At 45.5% G+C, this 15216-nt stretch overlaps 1 protein-coding gene across 11 annotated transcripts in view; it reads left to right on the top strand.

Moving 5' to 3' along the window:
• Nucleotides 1-15216, top strand: part of STAG3 (stromal antigen 3) — a 27661-nt gene extending 12445 nt beyond the window's left edge. For 4 of the 11 annotated variants that reach the window (XM_025426057.3, XM_025426053.3, XM_049111118.1 and 1 more), the window contains 25 exons: nucleotides 195-318; nucleotides 802-900; nucleotides 1116-1195; nucleotides 1589-1696; nucleotides 1885-1999; nucleotides 2597-2702; nucleotides 2869-2972; nucleotides 3242-3334; nucleotides 3460-3549; nucleotides 3814-4014; nucleotides 4135-4205; nucleotides 4306-4393; nucleotides 4924-5004; nucleotides 5072-5179; nucleotides 5324-5492; nucleotides 5616-5752; nucleotides 6526-6627; nucleotides 7140-7288; nucleotides 7548-7676; nucleotides 7770-7927; nucleotides 12678-12852; nucleotides 13093-13194; nucleotides 13411-13549; nucleotides 14450-14509; nucleotides 14804-15216. In XM_025426057.3, the coding sequence (XP_025281842.1) occupies nucleotides 195-318; nucleotides 802-900; nucleotides 1116-1195; nucleotides 1589-1696; nucleotides 1885-1999; nucleotides 2597-2702; nucleotides 2869-2972; nucleotides 3242-3334; nucleotides 3460-3549; nucleotides 3814-4014; nucleotides 4135-4205; nucleotides 4306-4393; nucleotides 4924-5004; nucleotides 5072-5179; nucleotides 5324-5492; nucleotides 5616-5752; nucleotides 6526-6627; nucleotides 7140-7288; nucleotides 7548-7676; nucleotides 7770-7927; nucleotides 12678-12852; nucleotides 13093-13194; nucleotides 13411-13549; nucleotides 14450-14509; nucleotides 14804-14812 (2797 nt within the window). In that variant the 3' untranslated portion in view covers nucleotides 14813-15216. Of the gene's footprint in view, nucleotides 1-194; nucleotides 319-801; nucleotides 901-1115; nucleotides 1196-1588; nucleotides 1697-1884; nucleotides 2000-2596; nucleotides 2703-2868; nucleotides 2973-3241; nucleotides 3335-3459; nucleotides 3550-3813; nucleotides 4015-4134; nucleotides 4206-4305; nucleotides 4394-4923; nucleotides 5005-5071; nucleotides 5180-5323; nucleotides 5493-5615; nucleotides 5753-6525; nucleotides 6628-7139; nucleotides 7289-7547; nucleotides 7677-7769; nucleotides 7928-12677; nucleotides 12853-13092; nucleotides 13195-13310; nucleotides 13550-14449; nucleotides 14510-14803 lie in introns of those variants that run through there. The other 7 variants (XM_025426055.3, XM_025426051.3, XR_003127531.3 and 4 more) reach the window with 6 other exon arrangements.

The following is a 15216-nucleotide window of genomic DNA, read 5'->3' as shown; positions in this document are numbered from 1 at the left end:
AATTATTTTCTGAAGTATTACAGAAAGAAAAGGTTTATGTTTTATGTATTTACATTGGGAAGAGGAAATGGAAGGCATGAAGCATGGTATTTAGTGAAGAAAATCGTTTCTTCTATGGCAGGAAGATATGTGGGAGGATGGAAAGTGAGTTTGGAGAGAAGGTGATAGGGGTCCATTTACCTGTCTGTGCCTAGGGATGTCCTTCCTGAGATCCGTGCTATCTGCATCGAGGAGATTGGGTCTTGGATGCAAAGCTACAGCACATCTTTCCTCACTGACAGCTATTTGAAATATATTGGCTGGACCCTGCATGATAAGGTGAGTGTTGAAGTCAGTCCTTTTTTTTCCTGTTGCCCTCACCCTCTTTTCTGCCCTAAGACACTGCAGCTTTTCCTGGTCCTGCCACTTGGAAGCTTCACCAGTGATCAGCCCATCAAGGAACCCAGTGAACCACAAAACTCCCTGGTATTGGGAAGGGTAGGATAAACCAGAAGAGAGGTACATCCAAGAGATGGAACACCTCAAAACCAGAGTAGAGAAAGACATTCCCTAGGAAAAAGCAAGAAAGCTAGGAAGAACAAGAAATGGATAGTAAGATGGGTACTAGGGTTGGAGCCAAACCAGCTTTTTCATGATGATTGCTCAATTCTGCTTAACCTTTTTGTTTGTTGTCTGAGTCCTCCCAAAGTCCTCAGCATGGAGGCACCAAGGCCCAGAAAGAGTAATCTGTGTAAGGGGTATGGAGGCCCAGTGGGGGTTGGGTAGAGGAGTAGTCAGTTACGCTTCCATTTTCCTCAATAGCACCGAGAAGTCCGTCTGAAGTGCCTGAAGGCTCTAAAAGGGCTGTACAGCAGCCAGGATTTGACTGCCCGCCTGGAGCTCTTTACCAGCCGCTTCAAGGTGAAATTGGGGCCATACTACTATGCTTGACTCTTTCTGGTGGTTCCTGTTTCCCCACCTTATCTTTCCATTCCTGTTGCTCTTATGTATGTGTAGCTATCCCAGCATCTGCTTCTATGCCTTTTTTTTTTTTTAAGGAATCTCTCAAATTCTATGAGTATGATGTTTGGGCATGAGTATGATGAAGTGTTGAGCAGTGTGCTCTTTCCTTACAGGACCGGATGGTTTCCATGGCCATGGACCGAGAGTATGATGTGGCGGTGGAGGCTGTCAAGTTACTAACCCTTATCCTAAAGTGAGTCCTGGGGAGTAGAGAGGCATGCATCTCATACTTTTACCTTTCTAACATCAGACAGGCCCTTCCAGAGTCCTAGCCCTCCACCAGTCATAAGTTGATTCTTTCTTATGTGTGGGTTGAAACATAGAGGTCATTTCTGAGTTGCAGCATCTCCGGGAAAATTTCCATCTTCTCTCTCTATACTCCTCTGTTTTCCATTCTTCCACTTGTTTAAAAGTTCTTTTTTTAAAAGTTCTTTGTCAATTAATCCTTGTTGCTTTTTTTTTTTTCTTTTTGGTTCGTCTTTTGGATTGTTCCAAATCTTCATTTGCCTCTTTTGGTTTCTAGCCCTGGGTTGTGCTGGAGGACAACAGTCATATCTACCTGCTTTTTATTCTTTTCTCTTGGCAGGAACATGGAAGGGGTACTGACAGATGCAGACTGTGTGGGCATCTACCCTGTTGTATATGCCTCTAACCGAGCCCTGGCGTCTGCTGCAGGGGAGTTTCTGTACTGGAAGTGAGTAGGGGCCTCTCATTTGTTCCTGTAATACTATCTGCTGTTGTTTTCTCTCAATTCCTTGAGGCTTCCCTTGGCTCTGCACTTTTTCTTATACCTTTCCTTGGACTCTTTCTGTCCCCCATAGTGATTATTCCACTCCTCATTTGCTCCCATGTGTGGCCTTTTCCCCATGTTCATTCTACCAGGCTCTTCTACCCTGAATGTGAGACTAGAACAGTGGGTGGGAGAGAGCGACGCCGAAGTCCACGTGCCCAGAGGACTTTCTTTCACCTTTTGCTGTCCTTCTTTGTGGAGAGTGAGGTGACGTATGGGAAAGTATTATTTGGCTGTGGTGTGTAAGACCTGCTGTTGGAGAAAGATGGGAGCTGGCACTGTGGGAAGGAAAGACATAGTTTAACAGTAGCCACTTTCCAGAAGTTTCTAATGTGGCTTCAGTATTAACATGTACCTTTTTCAAATAAAATCTTATCATTTTGCAATGACATGGGTGAAGCTAGAGGATGTTATGCTAAGTTGCAGTAAGTTTCTCAGAGAAGGACAAGTATCGTATAATTTCACTCATCTGTAGAATTTAAGAAACAAAACAGAAGATTATAGGGAAAGGGAGGGAAAGATAAAGTAAGATGAAATCAGAGAGGAAGACAAGCCATAAGAGACTCTTAACTCTAGGAAACAAGCTGAGGATTGTGGGGGCGGGGGGGGGTGGTAGGAAATGGAGTAACTGGGTAATGGGCATTAGAGAGGGCACATGATGTAATGAGCACTGGGTGTTATATGCAACCTATGAATCGCTGCACTTCACCTCTGAAACTAATAATACACTGTTAATCAATTGAATTTAAATAAAGTAAAATTTTAAAAATGTAAAAAAACAACAACATGTACCTTCTTCCACAGCTCCATGACCATGCTGCTTACTTAGTAGACAGCCTGTGGGACTGTGCAGGGTCTCAGCTAAAGGACTGGGAGAGTCTGACCAGCCTGCTGCTGGAGAAGGACCAGAGTGCGTACTGTGTAGTAGCCAGAGGAGGGGAATTTTCACCTCCTAGTAGGAAACCAAGAGTCTTATAAAGGCAGAGGTGTCATGGGTAGTGGGGAAGTTGGAGTAACTTGGAGATGAAGGATGACTAATTTGTGATTCTATGTTTTTCATCCTCCTGCTGACCCAGACTTGGGCGATGTGCAGGAGAGCACACTGATAGAAATCCTCGTGTCCAGTGTTCGGCAAGCTTCAGAGGGTCACCCACCTGTGGGGCGGATCACTGGCAGGAAGGTACGGCATGAAGGGTGGGTGGATTGGTTAGCAATATTAAATCCAGATAGGCATTGTCACTCCTTATCCCTAAGTCTTGGGTTAGGGTGCCCATTCTCTGCCTCTCAAAGAATTCCATTTCTAGAAAAAAATCTGAAGGAGTTGCCAAATGAATTCTCTCTTCTTCCTGGGCAGATAAGGTTGTGGGGGAAGAGGGATACATATCTATACCCTCTGGAGCCACTGGTTTTCTGCACATTTCCCTCCACCCCCCAAATGACTAATTCCAGGGCTTAACCCCAAAAGAACGTAAGATCCAAGCCGACGACAGGGTGAAGCTGACAGAGCATCTCATCCCTCTGCTGCCTCAGCTCCTGGCCAAGGTAGAGCTGCCCCACTGTTCGGTATCTGGGAGTGAGCAGTGAATGGAAATGGCCTTCAGTGAGGACTAGGAGTAGGACTTAGCATATGTGAGCTAGTAAGTAGCTCTCCCTCTCAATCTCTGCAGTTCTCAGCTGATGCGGAGAAGGTTGCTCCCCTGCTCCAGCTTCTCAAGTACTTTGACCTCAACATCTACTGTACTAGGCGCTTGGAGAAGGTGAGGAGAGGAAAATATAGTTCTATACCTTGCTGCTTCCTTGCTAGGACCAGTGCCAGTTCTACTGCCAGTGTCTGGTTCTTCTCAAGAACCTGGGTTCCAGAAAAATCAGTAAGCCTACCCTTTCAGAGACATCTTATCCTTGAAGTTTAATGCTTTCAGCCATATTTTTTAAATTTTCCTCAGCACTCCTCCCCTCCAGAAGACTTGCTCTCTCCCTTGCTCCCCCACAACATGATCTTCTCTCACCTGTCTCTCTGTTAGCATCTGGAGCTGTTCTTACAGCAACTCCAGGAGGTGGTGGTGAAGCATGCAGAGCCTGCAGTGCTTGAGGCTGGTGCTCATGCCCTCTATCTGCTCTGTAATCCTGAGTTCACCTTCTTCAGCCGGGTAGACTTTGCCCGCAGCCAGCTAATGGACCTGCTGACTGACCGCTTCCAGCAGGAGCTTGAAGAGCTGCTTCAGGTAGGAAGTGGGGCTGAAAGATGGGACACCCCAAACTTGGGCCCTAGGGGCCACGAGATGGGGCACATGAATCTAGGAGTTTGGGGGAAAATCCCATTGTGGATCCTCTTTCTTCCTCAGTCATCCTTCCTAGATGAGGATGAGGTATATAGTCTGGCAGCCACTCTGAAGCGCCTCTCTGCCTTTTACAAGTGAGCAGCTCATCTCCTGTTCCTTCCTGTTTCTGCTGGTGTCTGTGGTGTTGATTCCTCCTGTTTGTTCCTGTGTAATGTTTCCTTCTCTTTTCTAAAGTGCTCATGACCTAAGTCGCTGGGAGCTCTATGAGCCATGCTGCCGGCTCCTCCAGAAGGCTGTGGACACTGGAGAGGTTCCTCACCAGGCAAGTAGACAAGTCTGAGATGTGGAGGCAGAGAGGTTTTTTGTTTGTTTGTTTGTTTGTTTGTTTTTTGTTTTGTTTTGTTTTGTTTTTTTTTGGCAGAGAGTTTTTAAGGGCTTTGTGTTCTAGGTGGCTAGTGATTCCAGGTAGTTCCAGGCCCAGGAATGTGGAGTAGACATGAGAGGAAAGTCAGGTGCTTGCTGTTATTCTGTTCCACTCTGGAAGTTGAACTGTACTTTCCAGTGTCTGAAAATAGCCATCCTCTCTGGTTTTCTGAGAGTGAAGGATAATGTTGAGGGATTCTAGGAGACAGATAAATAAGGGGGAGGTGGCATTCCTGTCCAAGACAATTCTCTGAAGAGTGTCCAGAATTGGTTCTTTTCCCCCTAGAGAAGGAATCATGTGTCTCCCAATACCATTTTCTTTCTTTGCTGCTTTGTATGTGTGTTGCCTATTTGCCTTTCCCTTTCTCCCTTCCTCCCTGTTCCTCCTTCTCCTGACTCATCCATTTTTCCAACATCTGGTTGTTACAGGTGATCCTGCCAGCCTTGACTCTTGTCTATTTTTCCATTCTCTGGACACTAACTCACCTTTCTGGATCAGGTGCCTCCCAGGTGAATATGGGTCTGAGTAGGGGGATTGGGAATGGAGGAGCCTGTGTCTCCATTCCTCCTCCTTAAGGCACTGTCTCCACAGAAGCAGCTGTTGAGTTTAAAGGGCAGGATGGTGGCCTTCTGTGAACTCTGCCAGAGCTGCCTGTCAGATGTGGATTCTGAGATCCAGGAGCAGGTTAGCATTTACTTAGGTGGGACCAAGGAGGCATGTTTCTCCCCGTGGTCAGAGGAAGCCTTGTTCTAAGGGGAAATTAGCTGTATAATTTCCATCTTGATCAACATCCTGTCCTTTTTCAGCATTCTTTTTTTTTTCCAACAGGCTTTTGTCTTACTGAGTGATCTACTTCTCATCTTCAGCCCTCAAATGATTGTAGGGGGGCGTGATTTCCTTAGACCCCTTGTCTTTTTTCCTGAAGCCACTCTCCAGTCTGAACTAGCCAGCTTCCTCATGGACCATGTCTTCATCCAGCCTGGAGAACTGGGCAGTGGTACAAGGACTCTGTACCTGGGGCTCAGGGAGGGTCTGGGGCTAGGACTGCCTCAGGTGTATAAAGGCAGGAGGCCTAAATCTGTGGTTCTAATATTTCCATTCTGCATTTAATGTGAGCCAGGTCATTCCCAGGAGGATCATTTACAGATAGAGCAACTCCACCAGCGGCGCCGCCTCCTGGCTGGGTTCTGCAAGCTGTTGCTTTATGGGGTGCTGGACATGGATGCAGCCTCAGATGTTTTCAAACACTACAGCAAGGTGCAGTGAAGCGTCAGGCTGAGCACAGCCAGGACTTCTAACACTGGAGGGCTCCGGGCAGGGCGAGGTCGGGGAGGTGGTGGTGTCAGGCTTGCAGGAAAAGTGGGAAGGAAAAGGCAGCAGAAGTTTGGAATAAAGAAACCAAAGAGTCAGTAGTAAGCAATCATGGGGAAAAGCTGTTAGGAAGAAATTCATTGGAAAGGAAATAATCTTATTTCCTTTCCAGAGTTGTTTTTTTTTTTTTTCTTTTTTTTTCTGTGAACTAAGTCTCCATAAACTGGAGTATAACAAAAGAAGAAAAAGAATGGAAGAGGGATCAGTCCTTACAGGATATCTAGATGTGTACCTCAGTTTCCTCAACTCACCATTATATTGATTTCTGTTTATTTTGAGCACCTCACATGGGCCAGATACCATTCCAGGTGCTAAGGATACAGCAATGAGCAACACAAAGTTCCTGCTTCATGGAACTTCCATTCTAGAAGGAATATAGTGAAGGCTTCGGTGCTGCAAAGAGAGCAGACACTGGCAGGCTTACTACTCCCCTTCCCTAAGAAGTGGGCTCAGGGCAGTTTCTTTCCTTATTTGTTTGCCTAAACTCTTTGGGCCCCTACCTATTGGCTGGAGAGGAGATTTAGTCTTAGATGTTTTATCATTCGATTCATGTTGCCTGGCTAAGGCACTTCAGGAAGGACACATGAGGAGGGATGTAAAGGAAGAAACAGAATGGAATGTCTTGTGAAACATTATCTTCTCTGTTTCCTGTCCTTCAGTTTTACAAGGACTATGGCGACATCATCAAGGAAACGTTAACTAGAGTAAGGCAGATTGACCGGAGTCATTGCTCCCAGATCCTGCTGCTGAGCCTCAAGCAGGTACTGCCTTCTGCCTGGAGTACCTCAGACCTATGATGTGCCTTCCTTGTAGCCCAGACTGTCTGCTCAACCCTTGGCCATGTAGGACGTGAGATCCTTAAGAGCAGGAACTTTCCAACTTACTTTGACTCTACTTGACAGTCTCCTTCGTAATGGGTCTGTAGAAAGTATTAGTTGATGGGCAGTTTCCACCCTAACTCCATAGGATTTCAGCTATCAGGGCATAGGAGCAGCACCAGTAAAATGATAGGAATTCCTAATTTTCTTCTAGTCTGTTGTCTCTTAGTGCCTTCAGTTACTACAGACGTTTTTATTGTTCTAGAGCAAAGGTGATGGCTGTCTCTGCAGTAGGGGGCCAGGGGTAGGGGCAGTGTCTGGGAGGAAAGAAAGAGTAAAAGTAGCAGATGGCATCCCAAGTCTTTGAGCATTTCTGGGCAGAGAAGGCAATGCTGTCCTGCTCTCTTCCCACTTGTTCCTCTCTATCCCAAATGTACCATGCTTCGTGGACACAGTTGTATACAGAACTGCTACAGGAACAGGGGCCCCAGGGCCTGAATGAGCTTCCAGCCTTTGGTGAGATGAGGGATCTGGCCCGAAGGTTTGCTTTGAGCTTTGGACCCCAGCAGCTGCAGAACCGTGACCTTGTGGTCACACTCCACAAGTAAGGAAGTACTAGTTGGAAGTCAGGGGAGGGTACTTGGATCTTTCTGAGAGGGCTAAGCCAAAGGCTGTGTACAGGGAGAGCTGAAGTCTGGTCTTGGAGGGAGGGATAAGCATGTAGAGAAGGCACAGTCAGTGTGGCCAGTGGATGTCCTCTGGGAGACAAACGGGAAGGAGAGGGTGCCCTTGGGTGGGATGCTTCAGCTATGGGCGGGAAATGGGGAGAGACTGTCTTCTTAAAATAATTCTGCTCCAACAAGGGAAGGCATCAAGTTCTCCTTGTCTGAACCGCCTCCACCTGGCTCCTCCAGTCAGCCCCCAAACCTGGCCTTCCTGGAGCTCCTTTCAGAGTTTTCCCCCCGACTCTTCCATCAGGACAAGCAGCTGCTGTGAGTTAGTGAGTGGGCGGGTAATGACATGGCTCAGGGAAGAAGAGAACAGTGGGTGAGCAGCTCAGCCCCTTTGTCCCACCCCTTCCTTAGACTGTCCTACCTGGAAAAGTGTTTGCAGCGTATCTCCCAGTCACCTGCTTGTCCCTGGGGTCCAGTCACCACCTACTGCCACTCCCTCAGCCCTGTGGAGAACACAGCAGAGACCAGTCCTCAGGGCTGCCCCCGCTACAAGAAAAGGCGTACTGAAGGTAGAGTACCGTGTGTGTGTGTGTGTGTGTGTGTGTGTGTGTGTTTGTGTATCAGGATTCATCATGACTTCTCCGTTTTTAGCTAGTTCATAGATAAGTAGCATATGGTCTTTTGCCTCCTTCAAACTTTTGTCTTTGGTCAAATAAACATTTCACTGAGCATGTGTTGTCATTAAGGGATACTCATTTTCTTCAAGGTTTATCTAGCCAACTAAAAATAGCAAATCTCTGTGAAAAATCACATAGAAACTAATGATAAAACCAAAGATTGAAGAAATCTGTACATTTAAGAGGCCCCTTTTTGTATCTACTATTCTATTGTTTTCCAAATTTTAAAGGTTATTACACAACCTTCATGATTTTACTTTCAGATCATAACCTTTTTTTTTTTTTTAAGATTTTATTTATTCATTCATGAGAGACACAGAGAGAGAAGTGGAGACACAGGCAGAGGGAGAAGGAGGCTCCATGCAGGGAGCCAGATGTGGGACTCAATCCCCAGACCTGGGGTTAACGCCCTAAGCTGAAGGCAGACACTCAACTGCTGAGCCACCCAGGAGTCCCAAGATCACCCTGTCTTATAATCTAAGATTTTTTTTTAATTTTCTTTTTAAATACAGTTTCATTTTAAGTAATGATGTCCTAAAAATCACAAATTTGATGTGTTCTCATTTGTTTGCGAGGAAACATTTTGAATTACTCCTCCTCCCTGTTCCCCAGCCCTAGGCAGAATCTTTCATCTATTTCCCGTTTCTGGATTTGCCTACTCTAGATATGCATGTAGTGAAATCATACAATATGGGGCCTTGTAAAAAAAAAAAGAAAAGAAAAAAGAAAAAAAACAATATGGGGCCTTGTATGGCTACCTTCATTCACTTAGCAGAATATTTTCAAGGTTCATTCATGTTTTAGCATATATCAGTACCTCATACTTTCTTATGGCCAAGTAATATTCTGTTATACTGCTATGCCATGTTTTATTTATGCATTTGTCACTTGATTGACATCTGGGTGGTTTTCACTTTTTTTTTTAATTGGAATATAGTTGTAACATACAATGTTACATTAGTTACAGGTATACAACATAGTGATTCTGTAACTCTATATGATAACTTTATATGTTATGCTGTACTCACCATAAGTATAGAGATCATCAGTCACCATATAGGCTATCAAAATACCACTGACTGTTTTTCCTGTGCTGTACCTTTCATCCCTCCGACTTATTTCATAGCTGGAAAGCCTATACCTTACTCCCCTTCATCCATTTTGCACATCCCCTACCCCCTGCCAACCACCAGTTCTCTGTATTTGTGGGTCTGTTTCTGCTTTTTCATTTGTTTTGTTTTTTAGATTCCATGTATAAGTAAAATTGTATCATTATTTGTCTTTCTGTGTCTGGTATTTCACTTAGCAGGGATTCTCTAGGTCCATCCATGTTGTCACAAATGGCAGGATCTCTTTAATGAAAGCTAAGTCATGTTCCATTGTATCAGTGTACATACACTCTTTATCCATTCACCTATAGAGGGGCACTTAGGTTGCTTCCATAAGGTTGCTTTCACATTTTGACTGTCGCTGTGGACATTCATGTACAAGTTTTTGTGTGTATGTATATTTTTAATTCTCTTGAGGTAAACCTAGGAGTGAAATTGCTGGATCATATGGTAACTCTATGTTTAACTTTTCGAGTTCCTACCAAACTGTTTTCCAGAGTTCCTGCATCATTTACAGTCCCAGCGCCAAAATATGAGGGCCCCAGTTTTTCCACATTCCTCACAACACTGGTTATTGTCTTTCCTATCTTTCCCCATCTCCTAGCAGTCATGAGGTGGTATCTCATTGTGGTTTAAATTTGCGTTTCCCTAATAACTAATGTTGAGCATTTTTTGATGTGCTTATTGACCATTTGTATATCTTTTTTGGAGAAATGTCTATTCGAATCATTTGCTTATTTTTAAATTGGATTATTTGTCTTCTTGATGAGTCGTAGGAGTTCTTTATATGCTCTGGATACAAGTGTCTCATATAAGATATATGATATACAGAGTTTTTCTCCCATTCATGTGGGTGGTTTTTTTCATTTCCTTGTTGGTAGCCTTTGAAATTAAAAACAGAGCTTCCTAATTTTGGTGAAATCCAAATTATTTAGTTTCTCTTTTGTTGTTTGTGCTTTGGTGTCAGCTTGAGAAATCATCACCTAATCTAAGATCATGAAGTTTTTACACCTGTGTTTTCTTCTAAAAGTTTTCTAGTCTTAGCTCTTAGGTAGGTCTGTCATCCATTTTGAGTAAATTCATGTATATGGTGTGAGGTAGAGTGTGAGTGTAACTTCTTTTTAATGTCTTTTGCATACCACTTAAGAGTATTTTTATATCACCAGGAAACTGCTTTAATCAGTTAACTAATACTTGTTAAGGACCTATTATGTGCATGATACTGTTTTAGATGTTTGAGAGGCTGGGAAGGATCCTCAAGCAGCTTACTGTCTAATGGGAGAGAGAGGAAACACATTTAAAGAAAATTTAAATTATGAATAGTCACCAGTAAATGATAACTTCCTGAGGATTTAAAGAATTGACAGATGAGTGCCTTAGAATGCAGGGAAGGAAGGTATCACTTTGAGTCCAGTTGATCCAAAGCTTATGAAGATTCACCAGGAAGATGGAATTTAACGGAGCTTGAAAAACAGGTAAGATTTATGTAAGCTGAATAGAAGAAGAGCGAGGAGCATGAGCTAGTAGAGTAGCACTAGAAGAACATAGGAAGGTATGTGCTATCCAAGCTTGTAGATGTATAGTTTGGATGGTTTACCTAACAAAGGGTTTGCAAAGGTAGGAGAAGACTGAAAAGAGTGGTTTCATTGTCCTTTCAGCAGATATTCATTGAGCGCTATATGCTGGGAATAAAGCAGTGCACGAATAAAGACAAATCTATCTTCTTTAGAGAGTGGCAGGTTGTGATGTGTGCTTGGTGGGAAAGCAGGAAGCAAATGAGCAAACACTGGGGAAGCAGGAGCTGCAGTCTCCTCATGAGGGATGAGGGAGGCCTGGTGGAGCCTTTGAGTGTTGGGCAAAGATCTCAAGGAAGGGAGCGGGGGTGCCTGGTGTATATAGAAGAGCATAGAGCATCCCCAAAGGAGCACCAGTGCCCAGGGGATGTACCTGGCATGTTCTGGGAACAGCTGAGAAGGTCAGATGGCAGATGGGGAGAGTATGTGGGATATAAGACTAGAGAGCTTGGAAGAGCGCAGAGCTTATGAGGCAGGGTACAGACTCTGGCTTTTACTCAGCAGTGAAATGGAAAACAGGATCTGTTTTATGTTTTTAAAGGCTTCTCCTGGGTGCTGTGTTGAGAATTGACTGTAAAGGGGCAAGGGCAGGAGCAAAGGAACAGCAAGGAGGCTGTGGAGTGAGTAGACTTGGGGGAGTGGTGGTGCTGGTGAGAAGTGGCCAGATCCTGGATATATTTCTAAGGTATCACTCATAGGATTTATTGACCAGTTGGATGTGGGATGTAAGACAGGAGTTGAGGGTTGATTTGGCCTAAAAAGAGGATTTTAGCCTAACAACTGGGGATGATGGCATTGCTACCAACTGAGATAGAGAAGGTGATAAGTAAGCAGAATGAAGCCCCAGTGTTGGCCACGTTGTCACAGGTGGAAGTGCTGGACGGACAGCTGGGGATAGGAGCTGGGGGAGAGGCAGATGCTTGAGATAAATTTGGGAGTTGGTATTCAAAAATGGGAAGCTGTGTGGCTAAGGAAGCCAGTGAAGATGGAGGATAGGAGAGGTTGAAGGGTTGAACCCTTGGGCATCACACCATGAATGCATTGTGGAGAGGAAGAGAGCCCAGCTTGGTCCTCCCTGGGGATACAAAGACATGGGTGTGGCTTTTTTTTTTTAAGGATTTATTTATTAGAGAACACAGGCGTGTATACGGGTACAGGGGGCAGAGAGGGAGGGAGGGATGAGCTCAATGAGCAGACTGCCCATTGAGCATGGAACCTGATACAGAGCTCCATCTCATGACCCCAAGATCATGACCTGAGCCAAAGTTGAGTAGGATGCCTAACCAGCTGAGCCACCCAGCTGCCCCAAAGTCATATGAGTAGCTCTTCCTGGTTTTCTCTAGTCCTCTTCGGCCAGTAGCAGTTCATTTTCCAGTGACTGGTTACAGGACGCAAACATGGCTGTGGGACAGAGGGTAACAGGGGTGTGAACATTTACAGTTGATAAATAGGAATATCAGTTTGAAAATACTATCACTTGGGTTTTCTGGGTTAACCTTGGATTCTTTCTCTTCTTCTGCCTTCTTGAGTCTGCAGGAGAGACTAATGCTGGGAACCGGGTGTGGGGCGGGGGGGTCCTCTGCTGCTCCTTCAGATCAGAGGCATGCTGGTACTGCAGTTATCTCATTTTCCTGGCTTTTAGAAAATCATCTCCAATTTTTCTGTTCTCACTAGGCCTCGTGCTTCCACTCTTGTAGCTTCTGGGCTCCTACTGCCACTTTAAGGTTGTTGGGATTTTTTTTCATCGTCCTTGAACAAGTCCTGGATACCATTCTGTAAGCCTTACTTTTTAGTATGTTGGGTTATGCTCATTTTTAGTCATAACACAATGAGGCCATATAGGTTTTCCATTCTCTTTTCAACTTTCCTTAACCAAACCCTGGGCAGGTCTTGAAAACATAGGGAACATCTGTGATAGTACCTGGTCTGTAGGGAATATGCACACCTGTCTCTCTGCAGGTCCCTCCAGGCGGCAGAGAGGGGATGTCTCTTCGTCTCAGGAAGAAAGCCTGCAGCTGAACAGCATCCCACCCACACCCACCCTCACCTCTACAGCCATCAAGAGGAGGCAGCCCCTGAGGGGGTTGGAAGAGGTGGAGGAAGAAGGCCGCTCAGAACCAGAGCTGACCCAGGGGTGAGGGTTGAGGGCGGCTCTGGGCAGCTGGTCTTCGCATCTCACTGTCTCCATCCTGCCATTTCTGCTCTCTTGTTCGTCCTGCAGCACTCCATTGTTCCCGGGTTCTTCCTCACACCGTTCCCATTTTCTTAAGATTTTCTTTCTCCTTGTACACTTCCCTGTTGTGTAACATCACTCACCTTACCCTTTTTACTGTTTACTTTTATCCCCATCACTGATCTTATTCATTCCCAACAGCCAACCCCTGTCAGGCAACCAGAGGTCAAGGTTCTCAAGTCCACAGCATTTCCAGACTCTCCTCAACCCTTCAGGTCCTGGTTTGGGCAACCGGCTGACCCGGTGAGCTTCTCATCATCTTCACATTTGGCACCCACTGGGAGGGGTTCTCCACTAACCTACTGCTTCTGTGCCCATACTTTTTGGACTTGTTCAAATCACAGACCACTTCCTTCCAGGATAATGTGTGCCCCTAGCATATAGAACTGGTAGAAGTAGAGTTGCTCTGATTGAAACAGCAGTGGGAACCTGGAGCCTGCTCCACCTTCTGCCTCCCAGAGCCTCTCAGGGGTCATCCTTAAAGAGCACCATGAAAGCCTTACTCTTTGCCACTGCCCTCAGCCTCAGCCTCATGGAAGAGGATGAAGAAGAGTTGGAAATTCATGAGTTAAGTGAGGAATGGCAAGAAACAGACAAGGTGAGCAGACCCAACATTCCCTTCTCCCTGTAGAACTAGAGGCAACCATGAGATAGAAGCTAGAATAGTTCTCCTCTGTTGTCCTGACCACATGCTTTCTCTGAAAGCTGCTTAGGATTTTGTGAAAGAATCAGAGGAAAGGAGAATATTTGTAAGTTCCTTTGTATTTGCTTGGACTTCTTTAAAAAAAAAAAAAAAAGGAGGAAAAACAAAAATACCACAAAGGACTCAGATAACGCTCCGCCTCTCAATCCCCATATAAGTATTTTGTCTTTGAGTTCGAGAGTTGAAAGGAGTCCCAGAGCTAGAGATGATGGAAGGTCCCCTGGTCCCACTGTCCCGCCGCACCCCAATGGCTCCAGGCCAGTAGGAGCACGAGGAAGTTGTGAGGTGACCTGAGTCCTCAGCTCTATCACTTTGTCAAGTTAGCTTCTTGTGACTGCTCAACCACTTCATCTTTCAAATGGAGCTTGCACACTGAGAAGGGTTCTTTATGTGTCTGCTACTGTTAACTCTTCTCTCTTCTCTGCTGTTTGCTGAGGGAAGAAAGGGCAGAATAGTTCAGGGGAACGGAAGTCCTGTACTTGGAAGGAAAAAAAAAAAAAACAGGTCTTGAAACAGATTAGAGAGCAAGGCCACTATTAAAATAGTTTTTCCTAAACATCCCTCAGGAAAAATGCACTCTGGGGTTCCAAATGGAACAAATTTAAGGGACTTGGGTGGCAACCCAGGAGAGGAGGCACCTCTAGTTCTGAACCTTCTGCCCACCACAGCTTGGCTCATGCCCCCCGCCCTCGCTGCTGCAGGGAGCTGCCTCGGAAAGGGCCCTTGTTTATTGTTTGCCACGTAATGGGTGGGAAGGTGAGAAGGGCCCATCTGACTTCCACCCGCTCTCTCTAGCACACTTCCCCCAGTGAGCACGGGCTGGACCTCTTAGATTCTACAGAGCTAAACCTTGAGGTAAGTATCTCCACACAGACTGGAAGGCAGGTTAAGAGAGGTTGTGTGTCCTTGGGAAATGCTGACAGGTAACCTGTGTACTATGCAGTAGGTGGATGGAGGCCATAACCCATGGCCTGCCCTCTCTGCTGTCTTTGGAACCTTAGGAGTAGTTGTAGGGGGTGGGGGTGGAGGGTGGGGGAGGGCAGGAGATCTAGAATGGTCACCTTCTAAATCAAGGTCTAGAGGACCTTGCCATCATCTCTTTGCCCTTTGGGTTGTTCTGTCTCCATGTTTTCATCTTTCCCGTTACAGGATTTCTGACAGGACTCCATGCCCCTCCCCGTTTCCACTCCCCACCTCAACGGGGAAAAGGCAAACAGGAGAACAGAGAAGAAGGAACCATTACTTCCAGGCCCCATCCTGGTCTTTGAAGGGAAGGAGAGTGGGCTGTGCCTTTCTAACCTAATGTTTCTCCTATGATGTTGGGATAGAGAAGCCTTAGGCCCCCTGTCCTTCCTCATACTCCTGGCTCTGTCCCTGTGTGGAGAATGCCTTTTTCCTGCTGTGTCTGGAGGAGGTGGCAGCTTTACCTCAGTACTGGAGTGGCACTGCCTCCCTGTACTGAATAGAAAGAACCCAGTAGTTTCTTGTATTTTTGGAACAACTTTCCTAGCTTCTTTTGTACCCTAATGATTAGCTCAATAAACATACTTCAGGCAGCTGTT

This window comes from Canis lupus, chromosome 6 (assembly GCF_003254725.2).
Source record: "Canis lupus dingo isolate Sandy chromosome 6, ASM325472v2, whole genome shotgun sequence".
In the NCBI taxonomy this organism is placed as follows: Eukaryota; Metazoa; Chordata; class Mammalia; order Carnivora; family Canidae; genus Canis; species Canis lupus.
Note: the sequence above shows the minus strand (reverse complement) of the source record. Positions and strands in the feature narration are given on the sequence as shown.